Source organism: Mizuhopecten yessoensis, unplaced genomic scaffold, assembly GCF_002113885.1.
Source record: "Mizuhopecten yessoensis strain PY_sf001 unplaced genomic scaffold, ASM211388v2 scaffold7147, whole genome shotgun sequence".
In the NCBI taxonomy this organism is placed as follows: Eukaryota; Metazoa; Mollusca; class Bivalvia; order Pectinida; family Pectinidae; genus Mizuhopecten; species Mizuhopecten yessoensis.
Genome location: NW_018406904.1, coordinates 728,164 through 747,317, shown reverse-complemented (window position 1 = coordinate 747,317; position 19,154 = coordinate 728,164). Strand labels below are relative to the sequence as shown.

General features: G+C 36.0%; 2 protein-coding genes and 1 long non-coding RNA gene across 3 annotated transcripts; 2 read left to right on the top strand and 1 right to left on the bottom strand.

Annotated features, from left to right (window-relative positions):
* The first annotated feature begins 529 nt into the window (after positions 1-529).
* Positions 530-1,675, top strand: LOC110453136. The gene is made up of 3 exons (XR_002463256.1): positions 530-627; positions 1,117-1,176; positions 1,600-1,675. It is a non-coding gene; the product is annotated as an uncharacterized LOC110453136 (long non-coding RNA).
* Positions 1,676-1,678: 3 nt separating this feature from the next.
* Positions 1,679-5,181, top strand: LOC110453135 (G2/M phase-specific E3 ubiquitin-protein ligase-like). The gene is made up of 5 exons (XM_021501983.1): positions 1,679-1,891; positions 2,213-2,394; positions 3,057-3,230; positions 3,808-4,038; positions 4,200-5,181. Exons 1-4 carry the CDS (start codon positions 1,705-1,707, stop codon positions 3,811-3,813), a joined length of 549 nt encoding a protein of 182 aa, XP_021357658.1. The 5' UTR covers positions 1,679-1,704; the 3' UTR covers positions 3,814-4,038; positions 4,200-5,181.
* A 3,582-nt stretch (positions 5,182-8,763) lies between these two features.
* Positions 8,764-18,468, bottom strand: LOC110453171. The gene is made up of 2 exons (XM_021502022.1): positions 18,399-18,468; positions 8,764-11,175 (listed from the first exon to the last, which is right to left on the bottom strand). Exon 2 carries the CDS (start codon positions 11,132-11,134, stop codon positions 9,551-9,553), a length of 1,584 nt encoding a protein of 527 aa, XP_021357697.1. The 5' UTR covers positions 11,135-11,175; positions 18,399-18,468; the 3' UTR covers positions 8,764-9,550.
* Positions 18,469-19,154: the final 686 nt, after the last annotated feature.

Here is a 19,154-nt window from a genome sequence, read left to right as displayed (position 1 = left end):
GTTGTTTTCAACAACATCAGGGTAGTTCTTCAGAAACATCGACGACTTCGTTTTTTTTGTCTGTGAAATATTTAGACGGTTTTTTTTCTTCTTTGACCAACAGTACCACTGATAAGTACCGAATGGACGATGTGGCCATATGGTGTAATTTTTGGTTTCTGCATTGATTTGTTGATTTATTGTTTGTAGAGTGCTTTTTATCTTCATACTTCTAGTACATTTGTAAATCTTTTCTGAGATGTTAATCACGAGATTAATTTGTACAGCGAATGCCTGCTAATGCTCCATTTTCCGGAATGGATTATATATTTACTGGGCGGGTATCTTTGATAAGACAGAAGACGCTTACTCTACCGAAGCACCTGGGCTATTCCCCATGTAATGTTTCAATAGTTACCGTGTAAATATTCATGAATTTCAAATTTGACATTGTTTCATCACATTTTTCTATGGATTATGATTGTGGTGACGATTAGGTATTTTATATTCCACATGCATTTACATTTACATTTTAAATTACAGAATAGACACATGGGTTTACATCCAGAAACAAGTAAAGATTTGGACTTCCTGGCAGACATTAACTTCGACGATTTTGAGCATGAAGAAACAGTACACACAGTTGAGGTAATTTTGCTATAAACTATTTCTGTAAAATATTGATTGATTTTTATTTCTCTGAATACCGAAGGAAATAAAGTCTCACAAGGATAAATTCAACATAGTTAGACGTCATCGATACATGCTATATTTGTTTTACTTTTGTCTTTTTTTTTGTCAAACGTGAAATGCTTACGTTATTTTTTTGTGAAAAGATCAGAAAAAAATATTTTCTTGTGAACAAATTTTGTTTTCGTTCCTATAACTGACTTTAATATTTCTATATTTATATTTGTCACCAATTGACATGGTAATAAAACAAAAGCTTTGCATTCCTCATTTATGAGAAAGTTTCATGACATGATTTTTCATGTCAAATCCACGTATAATTTCACATGTGATTTTCAATTAATGAAAACCTCAGTATATTCGCGTAAAGACACTTTTCTTGTGCATGTATGTATTCCTGCCAGTTAAGATTTATATTTTTTACTATAATGTATATACGTGTTATAGGATGTTAGAAGACAAAGACTTCTCTTGTTTGACAGCCAAGAGAATAACGAGCAACAAGAGGTAAGATATAATCTTCAACTATCAATAAATCCGGGAATATACCTTGCTAGGCGACAGGCGGCCATTTTGAATTTTGACAATCGAAGAGTTTGTTATGTTATTTCTCAGAAAGTTCTTCATGGATCCTTCTTAGATTTGTTGTGAAGCTTCCTCTTAATCTCAAATGATTAAGAGGAAGAAGTGAAAAGTAGATCATTCTTACAGAGATCCAATACAGACAGTTTCGACCTAGATGCCCTCATGTATTGGGAGAGGAAGCATCGTCTTTTATTATAGCCATTGTTAATCAAGTCAGCGTTTATCAATTAACTGAAAGTTATATACAATCATTGATTCAAACAAAGAAACTGCATACTTTTGAAATTCTGCAGGTGCTGTGTAACGTCTGCAGTAGTTCTTTACAATTTGTATGTGTTTGTGCAGTTCTGAGACGCTCACTTCACTACTGACCATTCTAAAAAGCAAGATAGATTTGGGAGCAAAACGGAACATTGTAAAGTGGTCAGGGAGGACGTCTTGGATGGAGGAATGAGGGCATTTCGCCGCAAGACATTCCAGGAATGGGCTCCGCTCTCAGTTGTGTTTGCCTCGGAACAGGGGATAGATAATGGTGGACCTTCGAGAGAACTTCTATTACTTTCCTCTAAGTCCATTAGAGATCTAAACATATTTGAAGGAGATTCCAATGCCCGTATGGCTGCGCTGGACTACATAGGTACAAATATTTATGTATATTAATCGAATCAAATTATTATGCATGTTAGTTCAAAGATAGAAAATAGCTACATAAAAAACCAAGAACTCTATACATTTACTGCAACATATAGCCATTTCGGACACATGAGTTGTACTAGGATTTAAAAAAAATGAGAATACACTCCCAAATCGTTTCAAAATATTTAAAGAAAATATTTCACAGTAAAAGAAAGACGAGGATAAAAGAACACTTATAAACAGATGTTCAATGAAATCGGGTGCGTTATGCTGACAAATGTTGCTTTATTTTTTATTCGACTAATTGATACATTTTTTTTAGCTCTTGAAAATGATTTGTATAAAACCGCTGGAAGCATGTTTGCCTATAGCATTGCCCATGGAGGTCCTATTCCAGCATTCCTCAGCCCTGTACTATATGATGCAATATCGAAGGGCGTCGACAAAACGAAACCGACAAATGGCGACATTGTGGACTATGAAGCGCTGAGTCAAATACAGGCAGTATGTCGAATTCAATATGCATTATTTTTTGCTTTCCTGGTCAAAAGGACCGGTGGGCTTATGTCATGGTGCAGCGTCCGTCGTCATTCAACTGTACACTACTAGTCATGAACCAATAACCAGATTTCAACCAAATTTATTGTGGAGCATCCTTGGGTGAAGGGGAACCAATCTTGTATAAACGGCGGGTCTAAACAGGGGAAATATAGCTAATTCTTTATAATCCTCCTTCTGTAGAAACATAGAGTGTTTCCGAATATTTTCAGCTATATGCAGGTGAGCGATACCGGCTCTCTGGGCCTCTTGCATTTAAAAAGATTCTGAAATGCTAAGATGTTTTTCAATCGAAAATGTCTTTTTTGTTTATAGCCGTATAACATCACAATTACATAACCAGTTACAGGCACCCATCAAAGATAAAATAAGATACATAGTTTAGTAAAATGAAATATAGAATTAATGAAGATGGACATTATCATTTGATACGTATATATTATCCTTTTCTGCTTTGCATGTTATTCTGACACTTCAGCCACCATTTCTTCAAGCAGGACATCATTTTTATGCATGTATGATGTGATTTAAGTGTAAGTTAATATTTTTTAGACATTTTAGTCTGATATTCCTAACGTTCTTTTCGTATCATTTAATGTACATATCAGATTCAGGAAAGCCAAGATGAAGTGGCCTTTCAACATGCCGTGGATAGTGTGGAGGATATTATCTCTTTAGCCGGCTGTGTATCATTGGCAACAAAGTACAGCAACGAAGAAGGACTGGTAAAAAAACATTTGCCACTTCTTGGCTCTTGGCAGAGTTTACCAAGGTCTGGAGCAGTAAGTAATGCTGATTATTTGTTAGTTGACACGTTTGATCATAAATGGACAATGCTTGTTTGTGTTTGTTGTACGTCCCAGCAACAGGTTCGGTGCTTCACCTGTCGCCTTTAGCATTTTAGCTAACCTGGCCCCAGGAGCCGATACACTTATGTCATGGCATAGCGTTCGTCGTCCGTCAACATTTCCTTTAAATCACTTCTAGCCCTGAACGCGTGAATTGATTTTGATTAAATTTGGTCTGGAGAAGGGAATCCAATGTTATAAAAACGGAGATTGTTGCTCCCAAGGGGCCAGATAAGCGGGGCCAAATAGGTAAAATTGGGGTAAATCCATTAAATATGCAGGCCCTCCAGGCCTCTCGTTCTACAGCCACGCCAGGGATTCATAGAATATATACAATATTTTCTATATGATATACACTGCATTTCGGTTTATATATGTAAAGGTATGAGCGTTAGCCACCATCATCGATTTTTAATCCTTTTGTTTGTTAACGATGTCAAATAGGAAATTCCATGATACTATGGAATATGCCATAAATGCTTCATACCTTTTAAAGCCTGTTAATTTTCAGATTTAAAACTGATTTACAGACATGTGAAATACTACAGAGCCTGCAAAAGCATCCAGACCTTTTTCAGCAGGTGTTTGTAAAATCACCAGATGACTCCATTGTAGATGCTAACACATTTGGAGCGTACTTTCATATACATGAATCATCTTGGTCTTTTTCCGGACACCATCGCCGTGCCATGGAGGAAAAGACACTTGCCTACTGGAGAGATTTTTTTACAGGATCTTGAAGGTAAAACAATCAAACTTATTATTTGTAACCATAGCCCCCTATCTGCCTTATGTTGATAAAAGTTCAGAAAAGATATCAGACTAATATATCTCTTCAATCTTATCATATATGTCTGCCTTTTATACACCTTCTACTGTAATAACTCTTATTTTACTTTACAGAAGAAGGAAAACTCGGTCTCTTGTTGAGATTTGTAACAGGGCTGGAAGTAATGCCACCACTTGGAATTGACCCAACGCCAAGTTTGACTTTCGGCCATGCTGATGACCTTGAAGGCGATCACACTGCGAATTTTCTTATGGCCAACACTTGCGCGAATATTTTGAGAATTCCAGTTTTGAACACGTATGAACTGTTTCGCAAAAACGGCCTGTCTGTTATAGAGATGGTGAATGTATTCACCACAGAGTGAATTTGTCGAAAACAGCAGCATGTCAAAGACATTTACTATTATTATTATGTAAGCATCGTTATATATTATGTTTATTTGAAGTTGCTATATATCAAATAGATAAAGCAACCAAAAGATCCAATGTCAAGTTCTTAGCTATAGCTAGTAGCATAGCATATGTTAAAAAATTCGGTTACAATAAGTCAAATGTTCTTGACATTTCAAGTTTAACATATCATGTCAATATCTGCGGTGATGATGATGTGGCCCTAGTAGGTACGGGGGTCACTTGTGGAAGAAGATATACTGAACGAAGAGGTACAGAAGTGTAGGTGTAAACATATATACATCTATGTTATGTTGTGTGATTGCAAAGTTCATTAACTATTTCTCGTAATATCTGTTATCTGATGATCGTGTTGAATAACCTTTTCCTTATATACGTTTATGTTTATGATTTATTTGTTCGTTTTGTCCATGTCATATAATGGGAAAACAGGAGCTTACAATACTGCTTTTTAACAACTAATATGCAAAAATGTGCAACATTGTCTTCTGAACTTTGTACACGATTTGCAATTTTGAACCAAATAACATACTTATGTTTCCCCTATTGCATCCATTACGGTTAACAGTGCTCCTGATACTGTCAGCTGTCGTTAGTAAAATATGAGACAATTAATATATTTAGACAATGTGTACAACTTCATTATTTTGTTGCACAAACGTTCAAAAGGACGAACAGCTGCTAATATAAATGTACAGAAAATTAGAACCGTATATTATAGTTTTTATTTGTATAGTACCTCTTGATTGATAAGTTATAGAGGAGTTTTGATTTTAATTCCCATACACACAAATACAAGAGTGTATGTTGAATGTGAACTTTAAATTAATACAAGAAATTAAGACACATACGTGAGTTGAGCAATTTACACGGGTTCAATTTATAGAAATATGACAAGTTTAAAACATGGTAAAAATATAATACAATCACATACCGAGTAGACATAAGTTTTATCTGTTTTGGGGATGAAAGTCCATGCAATAGCCAGGATCATATGAGGACGGGATAGGCACCAGTGTGCATCTCGAAAAAAACATGTAAAAACTATTCTCACCCCTTGCCGGGTAATTCAAATGACAACGTACTTCAACTTGCTAAAGAGTTCACTCCCCTCCCCCTCTCAAAGAGAACTGTACGCTAACACAGAATCAATTCAATGATTTAATGTTTTTCTTTGAAGCCCGGTGATAACTTGAAAAAAAATGTTGTTGTTTTTTTAAATCATCGTAATGACAATCGTCCTGTAATATGGAAGCATCGGTCACATCATTTAATATTATTTGTTACACATAATTTCTAAAACAACCATTGCAAATTGTTTTCTCCAATACTCCCTGCATTCTTTCCCATGCTTTCTCATCAGGACAAATAATGTGAAAACTTGATTACACTGTTAGTATCAAACGTCTACATTTCAGTCTCTTAAGCAAATATGTCATGGAGAAGAATGAACGAAAGACCTCTTCAAACGGATAAGGTGAATGGAGATTTTAGGACATACACCAGAAAAAATATTTTACAATTTGCACAACACCCTCGAAGCAAAGTTTAGTCATATAGGTCAATATAATTTGCAAAATTGGTAAGCGATTGCAAAGTTAACCTTCGCAATGTTTTATAAAGAGATAGGGCTTTGTCAATGTCCATTGTAAAATCCAAACTGTTTTCTTCCATTATTATCAATAGGATATCATGTATATCGGAATCAGATGGCTTATTTTGGAACAATAGGCATTCATCTTGGCAGACACTTGTTTTGATAGGATCCACCTCAACGCTATAATCATCTGCTCCGTACAAGTAAGGTATCGTGTAAAGTATGCATGGTCGGCCACTGGGCACATTCTGGTTAATTGACGGACGAATTCTGTGCGTATTCCATGCCGTGACAGCCTCGTCTATGTCCCTCTGCAATTAAATTAGTATGAGTTTATCGTGACATTCACCTTCACGTCAAGGAAGACAACAACATTTAAGTGATATTATGGAAACACATGGTCAATATGCTATCAATTTCAGAGGCTGATACCAAGCTTTTGTCTGTCAGAATAAAGGCTAATCAGACAATGTGTAATTATACTTATATTTGTTCTGCGTTGCTACTTGATAACACTACCGAAATCAGTCTTGTAGTTGAATGAAATTATTCTGGTACGATTTACATGAAACAACAGCTTTACTAATGAATCATTTGCTGTAGGCAAAAGTTGTAAAAGCGTTTGCACCTTTCCCGTTCAACTGAAATTGTACATGTTTCTAATCATTATATATGGATTTACATTCATTTGACCTTTTGTCCCACAGACCGACTCTTAAATGGACAAGATGGTCAATTAGTGCAATTTCAAATAATCTGTTTCCTGATTCGGGTCTCGTCATCAGTAAACATTTCGGATCGGAGTATCGAACCCTATTGTAGCCTATATCTCACCAAAATTAGTACATTAAATAACGTTGTACATCCTTCCAGCCAATTTTGTACAAAATGCAGAGCTAACATCTTGATCCGTACAACTGTTTTATTTTCAACAAATGTGCCCATGGTGTTGTTCGGTTATTCACACACTGATCTTTTTACAGAGTTATTAGTTCATAACAGACTTGTTTGGAACTTATCCATTCCGAAGTTTATACAAAAATAAACCAGATAGTTGCATTAATCATCGGCTAATTAATAAGTATACACTTACCTGAACAATTGGCATGAATATGAGCTGAATTAGGTTTAAATCGAGAATACTGCCATCGAAATGAGTGCCTGTTTCCTTCAAGACTCCGAAAACCTCAATCCAAAACTGGCAGCAACCATTCCGCAGCTGTCTCCAAAAACTCTCAATGCGCTGATTCCCAGTACTTGGGCCATAAATGAACGAGTTTTGGCCAGTCAAAAAGTTTTGCATTTCAGCAACGCGCTTATTTTCTGTTCCTCGATCACCTCTTACCTTCTTTGGGCATTTATTCCGATTCTGAATTGCATGTATGTAATGTCCTGCGATAATACGTGGATTGCTGGTAGAACAGGTGATTTTGCACCAAACATTTTTTTCTAGAAACCATCTATGCATCCATTTATGCACAAACCATATGGCTTAAGTTTATCATAGGAGTCAATGTGCCATAAGAAATTTGGCCCTTTAGAAAAATACCTCGGTCTTCGCAGCCTTTTTTTCTTTCTTAGTTCACATCCTCGAGGATCCAAAATGGAGAGTAGCGACGCTACGTCTGATCTGGACACTCGAAATCCTGCTAGTAAGCACCTCCGGTGCATCAGTCTATACCCGATTTAACAGCTTGACTGACTTAATTGCTCCGTTATATACAACGCGACATCAGCCATATCTGAAGTGTTCCGTTTCCTATATAGGTTCATTTCCGATAACCTTCTTTTTAAGGTTCGAATACAATATGAAGATTAAATGCTAAACAACACATTATTTTCGAATACGCTAATCCCGAATTAAAGTAGAACTTGATAAGTTTCCTCATCTTTGACTTTTGCGAGTACGTGCCGCATCAGACATCAAACACTGCCAATGCTCCTATGGATTTCAAAAATAAAACGTATTGCGTATATTCGCAATACTTATTGCGTATATTCGCAATACTTATTGCGTATATTCACAAAAGTATTGCGTATATTCGCAAAAGTATTGCGCATATTCGCAAAAGTATTGCGTATATTCGCAGAAGTATTGCGTATATTCGCAATATATATATATTTTTTTTTTAGATTCCATTTGGCACCAATTGGCTTCCGACATCAAACACTGCCAATGCTCCTATGGATTTCAAAAATAAAACGTATTGCGTATATTCGCAATACTTATTGCGTATATTCACAAAAGTATTGCATATATTCGCAATACTTTTTGCGTATATTCACAAAAGTATTGAGTATATTCGCAAAAGTATTGCGTATATTCGCAATACTTAGTGCGTATAATAACAGAAGCAGTGCATATATTCGCAATACTTTTTGCTTATATTCGCAAAAGTATTGCGTATATTCGCAGAAGTATCTATTCATAAAATTATACAATGCACTATTTATTTGTAAAATTATACAATACTCCATCTATTGGCAACACGATATTTACAATACCCCTACTAGTAATGTTATAATACAATATATATCATCAATCAGTTTACCTGTACCATAACATACCACCTACTAGTGAGTTTTGTTTATAATATAACATTTGATTGTCAATTAATTAATAGAGTTTATTATATATAGGTGTGTGGGATATTGATATCCTACCTATCTATATCCCTCATACCCACATAATAATTGCCGCTTTTTCTTCCACGTTCTAACCGAAACTTTGGCAAAACTGTACATAGAAAACACTAAATATGGCAAAGTTACAAAATAACGATTACACAAACTGTATTTGGAAAGAGCAGAAAAAGTACGGTATACCGTATGTATACCATTAAAACATCCGTGGAATGACATACAGGGCAAGCCTTTACACAAAATATTATGTCTTGAGGGTGTTGTCACTTGCAGACGGCAGGATTGCCAGTCAGTCAAACGTTATTTTGACGCACTTTCAATTGTGACGTCATAACAACATCCCGTTATCTGATTGTGACGTCATAAAAGTACATGTCAGTGAGTGCACCCATGCATTGGGATGTTCCATGTGATGCACGTGTGTCTTTCATACGCAGAGGTGGGAGAAGAATACAATGTACCATCAACTGGCAAAACGATATGACAATGTTATACCTAGTACTAGTAAAGTAAAGTAGTAAACAATGTATAATCTGCAAGTAGAATTAAACAATATACCAACTACTGTTATAATTGTTCTATAATATACTCCCCATGCTAGTGAAATAATGCTACAATAAACAATCACATACATTTACATTTGTAGTAATAAGCCACGCGTAGCAATATATATTTTATTTTTTAGTTTTGTCCTCTTGTTCAATATGAATCAACTTCATCAGTTGTTTATGCTCATGCAAACTTCCTTGTCCAAACGCCGTCTTTCCCTATATGATGAGCATGGCTACCAATCAATGTCTGCATCAGTTAAGACTCACATCAGCAGGCATCTGCCACTTGTGTCTTCATCATACAGAGTGCAGAGTTTTCCAAAGGAATCGATGTTCTGATGGTTACCAAGGTAACTACTTTCGGTGAACAAGCCGTATAAATCGGCTTTCATCCCCCTTAGTGAAAGTATGGCCTGTGCAAAGTGGTCATGAGGAATGTTTCTAAACAAGTTGAAACGTCTCTGGTTGGCGTTGGCTGATAATTTCGGAAACATGCTGGAAATGTAAGGATTTCCGTAGAAATAATGTGGCAAGAACTCCATTTCAAGACCTATCTCCAGGAACGCAATTAGGTAGCCCAAAGCCTCCTTGACGCCAGAAGCGTGCAGCTGAAGAAGAATACAGTGGATCGCGAGGTTCTTGATGTGGTATGATGTTAGAAGACTACCTAGTTGTGAGGAGTTTCCCAAGCCGTCTAAGTATGCCTTTAATACCCTACAAGCTGTCAGGATGTAGACATCACTGTGGTTCCTACTACTGACATCGAGTATATGCTTCTCGTACCCGCATGAGCTCTCCCTCCAAAGCAGATTCGGCTCAGGATATTTATCTGCGTAACGTCCTTTGTGGATCCACTTTATGACGGCATATCTTTCACATGTCATTGAAAACCACCAGCTGTCTGGATTAGGGACAGAATCGGTTTGTAGCAGCAGCCCCGGCACAATATCGAATTCAATTACTTTGTACGTGGCGTTCCAGACTCGAGTTGCAGCTGCAGCGATGCGACCTTCACGACGAGAGAATAATTTTTTACCATATGAGAGTTCATCAAAATCAGCATCACTTTTAATTTTTATTCTGAATCTAAACGTGGGAGGAAACACGCTGGTTTTACTGAGAGTAAAAGAGCAAGCTTGATTCCTGTTCTTTGCGTCGATTTTTTTCTGTATCTCTGCTATGGTGGTTTCCATGATGGATGATATAACCCGCGTCTGGAAGCACATTGCGTTAAGAAATAGATCAGAGCCACACTTTTCAAAAACGCCGTTCTTTCTTAGCGATTGGTACAGGATTCCATTCTTGACATTCTGAATCTGTGCGTAATCTGAAATCTGTAGTTTCATGTGTGCCGGAATAAGCTCTCCGTTTTTATCGAGAGCTGGAACAGCGTGTAAATCAACTCCTTCAATGGTGAATGGAAGAATCAGATCAAACTCGTCGGGTTGTCCAATTTTCAAACCCTCCCGAGAGCTACCCTGCTTCACAAAATCTCCAAAAATGATGCAAGGATAGTACCTTGAAGTTTTTTTCTTCAGTGTAACATGAAAGAATCGCGTTATTTCATCTACAACCCCGCAGGATTTCTGCCAAAGCCCGTCGGATATATCGTATTCTCCTATGTAAACGTTCTCTCGAAGGTGTTCAGCAAGTATGCCTTCATTTCGAGCAAATTTCGAAACAGGTTTTCGCCAGCCATTGAAATTGCTTCCTACCTGTCCGTAGTCTTGTTTGGTGATGCGAATTCGATCTTGTCTCCATATAATCTTAATTTTTCTATCTAATTTAGATACGTCTGAACCATCTACTGCATCTATGCTGGTACCATCAGACCATATTGAGCCCATCGTCACTTTCGTTTTTTCCTGTTCCAATGAAGTGGCAGATGCTGAAAGAAGTTAAACCCAAAAAATAAAATAAAATGGGTTTTCATAATATTCAAAAAGTTACTTCATAATTCAGATTTTCTGGGGACACTTATCAGAGATCAGATACAAAGACAAAGCAGCTCTCTTGAAACTGCAGAAATACAATCGGGACACTTCAATACATTTTTTCCGCCTTGTACTTCATTTTATCTATGACGTCCTAGTATCAGTATCCTAGGAAACCAGTCTTCAAGGATTTTGAGTCATCAAAACCTGTAAACAATCTGTATAACGATTCGTTTGGAACATGTTGGTAGAAACTCTGGGTCAGTTTCCTAAGTTACTGATACGAAAGATCATCTGCAGTTTCCTAGGTTACTGATACAAAAGATCCTTTGCAGTTCCATAGGTTACTGATACTAAAGATCCTTTTCATTTTTCCTAAAAGACCGATACATAAGATAATTTGCATGTTCCTATGGTACTGATACATAAGATCAGTTATTGTCTCCAAGGTTACTGATACTAGAAATATATTCCACTCACCTATGTTACTGATACTAAATATCCTTTTCAGTTTTCCTAGGTGGCCGATACATAAGATAATTAGCAGTTTCCTGTGTCACTCATATTAAAGATCATGTGACATTTACTAGATGATAGATACTCAAGATCATTTACATTCTCCAAGGTTACTGATACTAGCGATAATTTACACTCTCTTAGGTCACTGATACTAAAAATAGTTTTCAGTTTCTTCGGTTACTGATATTAAAGATAATTTACAACCTCCAAGGTATTTACACTCTCCTTTGTTACTGATACAAAAGATGATGTGCAGTTTCCTAGGTTACTGATAATAGATATCGTTAACACTCTCCTAGGTAACTGATACCCAGGATCATTTGCATGTTACTAGGTTAACGTACTAAAGACCATTTGCAGTTTCCTAGATGATTGATACTGAAAAACATTTACGCCATCTTAGATTACTAATACTAGAAATCATATACACTCTTCTAGGTTACTGATACTAAAGATCATTAGCAGTATCCTAGGTGACTGATACATCAGATAATTTACACTCTCCAATGTATCTACACTTTCCTAGGTTACTGATACTAGAAATCATTGACACTCTCCAAGGTTAATGATACTATAGACAATTAACACTCTCCGATGTATTTACACTATCATAGGTTACTGATACTAGAAATCATTAACACTCTCCGATGTATTTACACTCATCTATGTTACTGATACAAAGGATTATTAGAAGTTTCCTAGGTGACTGATACTCAAGATCATTTGCATGTTACTAGGTAATTGATACTAAAGACAATTACGCCTTCCTAGATTACTAATTCTAAAATCATGACCACTCCCTAGGTTATTAATACTGGAGATAATTTACACTCTTCTAGGTCACTGATACTAAAGACCATTTACATTTTACTATGTTATTGATACTAAATACAATTTACACTCTCTGATGTATTTACACTCTCCGAGGTATTTACAGTCTCCGAGGTATTTACACTCTCCGAGGTATTTACACTCTCCGAGGTATTTACACTCTCCGAGGTATTTACACTCTCCGAGGTATTTACACTCTCCGAGGTATTTACACTCTCCTATGCTGCTGATACAAAAGATCATTAGCAGTTTCCTAGGTAACTGATACATCAGATAATTTACACTCTCCAATGTATTTACCCTCTCCTAGGTTACTGATACTAGAAATCATTGACACTCTCCAAGGTTAATGATACTAGAGACAATTTACACTCTCCGAGGTATTTACACTCTCCTATGCTGCTGATACAAAAGATCATTAGCAGTTTCCTAGGTAACTGATACATCGGATAATTTACACTCGCCTCCGTATCTGATACTGTACTATAAATCACTTATACTCTTCTAGGTAACTGATACATCGAATAATTTACACTCGCCTCCGTATCTGATACTGTACTATAAATCACTTATACTCTTCTAGGTAACTGATACATCGGATAATTTACACTCGCCTCCGTATCTGATACTGTACTATAAATCACTTATACTCTTCTAGGTAACTGATACATCGAATAATTTACACTCGCCTCCGTATCTGATACTGTACTATAAATCACTTATACTCTTCTAGGTAACTGATACATCGGATAATTTACACTCGCCTCCGTATCTGATACTGTACTATAAATCACTTATACTCTTCTAGGTAACTGATACATCGGATAATTTACACTCGCCTCCGTATCTGATACTGTACTATAAATCACTTATACTCTTCTAGGTAGCTGATACTAGAAATAATTAACACTCTCCTTGGTTACTTATACTGGAGATTAAATTACACTACCCTAGGTTACTGATACTTGAGACCATTACAATTGTTCTAAGTGTTTGAAACAGGAGATCATTTGCATTCTCCTGGGTTACTGATACTAAAGATTATTTGCATTTTCCAAGGTAAAACATACTGGAAATCATTTACATTCGCCAATCTGTCCGATACTAAAGATCATAAGCAGTTTCGGGTTACTGATACAAAAACATAATTTACAATCTCGCATCTTACTGATACCAAAAGTCTTTTTCAGTTTCCTAGGTTACAGATACTAGAGACCATTTACACTTATCTATGTCACTCATACTTGAAATCATTTACACTCTCCAATGTAAATAACTCTAGAGATCATTGACATTCTCCTAGGTAGCTGATGTTGGAGATCATTTGCACTCTCCTAGGCAACTGACACTAACTCATCATTTACACTCACGCATCTTACTGATACCAAAGGTGTTTTGCAGATTCCTATGTTACTGATACTAGAGACCATTTACAATTTTTTATGTCACTCAAACTTGATATCATTTAAACTCTCCAATGTAAATAACTCTAGAGATCATTGACATTCTCCTAGGTAGCTGATGTTGGAGATCATTTGCACTCTCCTAGGTAACTGACACTAACTCATCATTTACACTCACGCATCTTACTGATACCAAAGGTGTTTTGCAGTTTCCTATGTTACTGATACTAGAGACCATTTACAATTTTTTATGTCACTCAAACTTGAAATCATTTACACTCTCCAATGTAAATAACTCTAGAGATCATTGCCATTCTCCTAGGATACTTATACTAGAAATGATTTAAACTCTCGAATCATACTGATACTAAATATCATATGCAGTTACACAGGTTACTGGTTTCCTAGGTTACTGATACTAAAGATAATTTGCAGTTTCGTAGGTTACTGATATTAAAGATCATTTGTAGTTTCCTAGGTTACTGATACTAAAGATCATTTGTAGTTTTCTAGGTTTCTGATACCAAAGATCATTTGTAGTTTCCTAGGTTACTGAAACTAAAGATCATTTGCAGTTTTCTAGGTTTCTGACATTAAAGATCCTTTGGAGTTTCCTTGGTTTCTGATACTAAAGATCATTTGCATTTCCTTAGGTTACTGATACATAAGATCAATTATTATCTCTAAGGTTACTGATACTAGACATATATTTCACTCACCTATGTTACTGATACTAAATATCCTTTTCATTTGTCCTAGGTGGCCGATACATAAGATCATTTGCAGTTTCCTGAGTCACTCATATTAAAGATCATTTGAAGTTTACTAGATGATAGATATTCAACATCATTTACACTCTCTTATGTCACTGATACTAAAAATGATTTTCAGTTTTTCGGTTACTGATACAAAAGATCTTTTACAATCTCCAATGTATTTACACTCTCCTATGTTACTGATATAAAAGATCATTTGCAGTTTTCTAGGTTACTGATAGTAGATATCATTTGACAATCTCCTAGGTAAATGATACTCAGGATCATTTCCAATTTACTAGGTTATTGATACTAAAGACAATTACGTCTTCCTAGATTACTCATACTAAAATCATGACCACACCCTAGGTTACTGATACTAAAGACCATTTGCATGTTACTAGGTTATTGATACTAAAGACGATTACGTCTTCCTAGATTACTCATACTAAAATCATGACCACTCCCTAGGTTACTGATACTAAAGACCATTTGAAGTTTCCTATGCTATTGATACTAAAGACAATTTACACTCTCCGATGTATTTACACTCTCCTATGTTACTGATACAACAGATCATTAGCAGTTTCCTAGGTGACTGATAGATCAGATAATTACACTCTCCAATGTATTTACCCTCTCTTAGGTTACTGATACTAGAAATCATTGACACTCTCCAAGGTTAATGATACTAGAGAAAATTTACACTCTCCGAGGTATTTACACTCTCCTATGTTACTGATACAACAGATCATTAGCAGTTTCCTAGGTGACTGATACATCAGATAATTACACTCTCCAATGTATTTACCCTCTCTTAGGTTACTGATACTAGAAATCATTGACACTTTCCAAGGTTAATTATACTAGAAACAATTTACACTCTCCGAGGTATTTACACTCTCCTATGTTACTGATACAAAGGATTATTAGCAGTTTCCTTGGTGACTGAAACATCAGATAATTTACACTCGCCTCCGTATCTGATACTAGATATCACTTACACTCTTCTAGGTTGCTGATACTAGAAATAATAGCTAAAATAAAGAAATGAAAATAGCATACATATTATTTACATTTCTGTTTAATGTACGTTGTACAAGTCATAAAGCCTTATTAACTCGAATAAGATCAAATCAACCCGTATCAATTTAAAGTATTAAATACAGTGGCGGATGCAGGGTTGTTACTATGCACTATAGTGGCTTGAACAACACCCTTTTTTCTGTGTCCAAAATTATTCTGACCCAAATATATTTGAAGATTTTACTCCATTTCATATGAATTTCTCATTAAAAAGTTGAACCAATGTTTTCTTCCCCTTGCCAGCAGTTCTTATATATCTGTAGGCCTGAGGGTGTTGCCCAAACACCACTGATTTCACTTTCACCTAAACAATATAATTATGATATTTATCATATGTTGAAATAAAATATCCCTCTATTGTTATTAGCACGTGTCCAGTCAGGTCAATGATCAGTTCTTGTTTTACCTGACCCTAACAGGTTATCCTTGCACTACCTGTATTGAAGTTCTGTAAGAGGGGAGTTGAGCTACACCATTTGGGGAATTAGGTATGGGCCGATAGATCTAGACGTATAGGTTGAGGCTGTTTTCATTTTTACCTTTAAAGGGGCATCACGGTGAAGTGTATATTTTGTTTGTCCTTTTTTTCTCAAATACTACATAAGATTTGGCTGATATATATTCATAAAAATGAATAATTTTAAGATAATCATCGGGATTTCTACCTGTCTGACCAACGTTTTGTTCATTGATTTCCCTCTACTTTTTTTTCTTACATGCAAGATTTAGATATGTAAAAATGACGGTCCAGGATGAATAACTGAGGAAGGAGAACCTACTTATAGTAAATAGGATCGCATAACAAATATATTTTTTAAATCGTTATGTTTCAACAGTTCATGTTTACACATGATGTTGACTTAGAATGTATGATCATGTAACAACTTTTTTCTATAAATAATTAATTCTCAACACGTTCCATACCTGGCACATATTCTAACTGTACACGTAGTGGTTTTGTCAGAAATGTTTATTGTGTGTGATGGCTAATATTACTTACTAAGTGTTAGAGTATAAAGACAGTAAAAGTGGGAAAGAGAGTATACATGAATATATATAATGCATGGTATAGAAAAAAGTCAATGTAAAAAAGAAATCACAAACGTTTTTCTCTTTTTTATACATGTCAATGCATCTGCACTTTATGAAAACAATTGAAAAGGGATATTCGTCTCGTGAATATTCCCTTTTAAAGAAAGGTGTGTCCCTTGGTTGAGGGAGGTGTTTGGCCCCGTTCCATTTGTACCGGTCACATTCCGGTAATAGATATTTCTTGGTGTCTTTAAATAATGCCGAGTTGCCGACAAATATTTCTTCATTGAAATTCTGAATATCGGCATGTGTGCAATTAACTTCTGATGATGAATAATTACTGATTCAATAAGTTTCAACACGGACTTAAAAATCATATAACTTGGTTTCATAGTGCGGTAAGAAGTTGTAGTTGCCTGACGGCCCCACTCTTGGGGCCCCTTTGGATCTCGTTCAGACCATAAACCGCCAGATGCTATTTTTAACAGGGCTTTCCCGAACAGTTCAAGTGGTCAAACTGGACATTTGGAACGGACTATGACTATTGGGATAGCAAGCTAACATAAGTGGAAGTGCATACAACACATACATTCATTACAAAAAGATATGGCTCTTCACGTGATGTCCCTTTAAGAGTCATTATTTTGATTACAATATGGTTTTTTTTGCAGTATAATATAATTTCCTATAGCATACCAGTGGCGGATACAGACACCTATCTGGTATGGTTTCAAAATGTCCAGGTGGGGGAGTTCAATGTGGGGGGAAATTGAGGTACAATGTACAGCATACCTGAAATTTATTTGATGTTAATTTTATCCAAACTGAGGAATTAAAACCAATTATTCAATTTATACTTCATAACTAAATGTATGTTTCCCAAAGTTCTGTTCAGAATGCACATGAATGTACCAATATCACTAATCATGGGACTTACACGTCTCTAGTTTCTCCTGCATCGATGATAGTTTTGGGATAATTCTGGGGCTAATAAGTCACCAATTCATGATCACTGTATTGGTTGTTTTGATAGTGGAATGTGGGATAAAATATGAAATATATGGTTGTTGTCGATAACTGCGATTTGAAATAACTATTTCATAAAGCAAGCAAATATAACAGGAACATGTTTTGTGTTATGTTATTTACATGGAGCTCCGATTGAATTGATGCAGCATTCAGTTAAACGTGAGTGTCAGTTGTGTATATCTTGAATTAGTTTAGTTTTAGCCTGGGGCGAACTTGCCCCAGTCTCCCCTTTCAGCTGCGTCAAATATACCCTATATATAAGTCCCTATAATATGGTGACAGACAATATGATTTTAATTGTTTGCCAATTCCTAAGAGCGAAAAATTGTGCCTAAATGAAGTTTTATGTTTTGAGTTTGGGCAACACACCCCGAACTAATGTCCTCTATCCGCCACTGAAATACATGTACGTTACTATTTTGTACCTATCTATATCTCTTCCAGAAACACAATCATGTTCTTGACAAAGTTCACTTAAAACACACCCTGTTTCTGTCAGGGTATAACCGTTATATATCTTACCTTGTACGAGTGTGACGTGTAACTCACAATACGCTGTGTTATTCCACTCTCAGATCATTGTATAAACACGCAGACTGTTAGATAAATATGAGCTATATACCACACGTGGTATATGACATTAAAGACTTTTGATTGGTCGAGAAGATGAAGTTTGACCGGAACGACTTTTTCGACGCGCTTTTAACCACATGCTGTTTTGTTTACGTCGTCTGCTATCAACATCCGACAAATGGTGGTGACTTTGTGAGGTTATGCGGAAAAGGGGGTTATTAAGGCAATATTAAAAGAAGATGATACTTAAAGATTTGATCGCTAGTTTCAGGCAAAATTGCTACAGACGCTCGATATCATTTCGACGTCACACCGTCGCGTGTCCAGGTTGTGAAACCAAAACAAGATCCGTCACAGTGTCGGAAAATATTTCCTTCTCCCAACGTCCCGTTATCGCTATTTGGACGGCCTGACTATGGCTGAACTTTCACTATAAACATCAATCATAGAACCGTCAAGAAGAAACGTAGGCCTATGGTTTTGGACCTTGATAAGTTCGTCTTCGTCACTTGGCGGGAGGCAGACTTCGTACGATATGCTTACGCGCATATAGTCCGTGGTTAATTTATATAAATTAATGCAATACTGCTACTCTCAATATTTAAAGTCGTTCATCTATCATATTTTTCCATGAAGTTGTTGTCGAAACATTAATTTTGACAATTATTAAATTTGTAAAAAAGAATTTGTTTTTTAATACTAATG

What these genes read in the sequence shown, in the direction of transcription:
- LOC110453135 (XM_021501983.1), top strand. Translation starts at nt 1,705, where the DNA reads ATGAGGGCATTTCGCCGCAAGACATTCCAGGAATGGGCTCCGCTCTCA. An exon ending in GGCTGCGCTGGACTACATAG is followed by an intron (nt 1,892 to 2,212) that starts GTACAAATATTT and finishes CATTTTTTTTAG; the next exon opens with CTCTTGAAAATGATTTGTAT. An exon ending in CGCTGAGTCAAATACAGGCA is followed by an intron (nt 2,395 to 3,056) that starts GTATGTCGAATT and finishes TGTACATATCAG; the next exon opens with ATTCAGGAAAGCCAAGATGA.
- LOC110453171 (XM_021502022.1), bottom strand. Translation starts at nt 11,134, where the DNA reads ATGGGCTCAATATGGTCTGATGGTACCAGCATAGATGCAGTAGATGGT.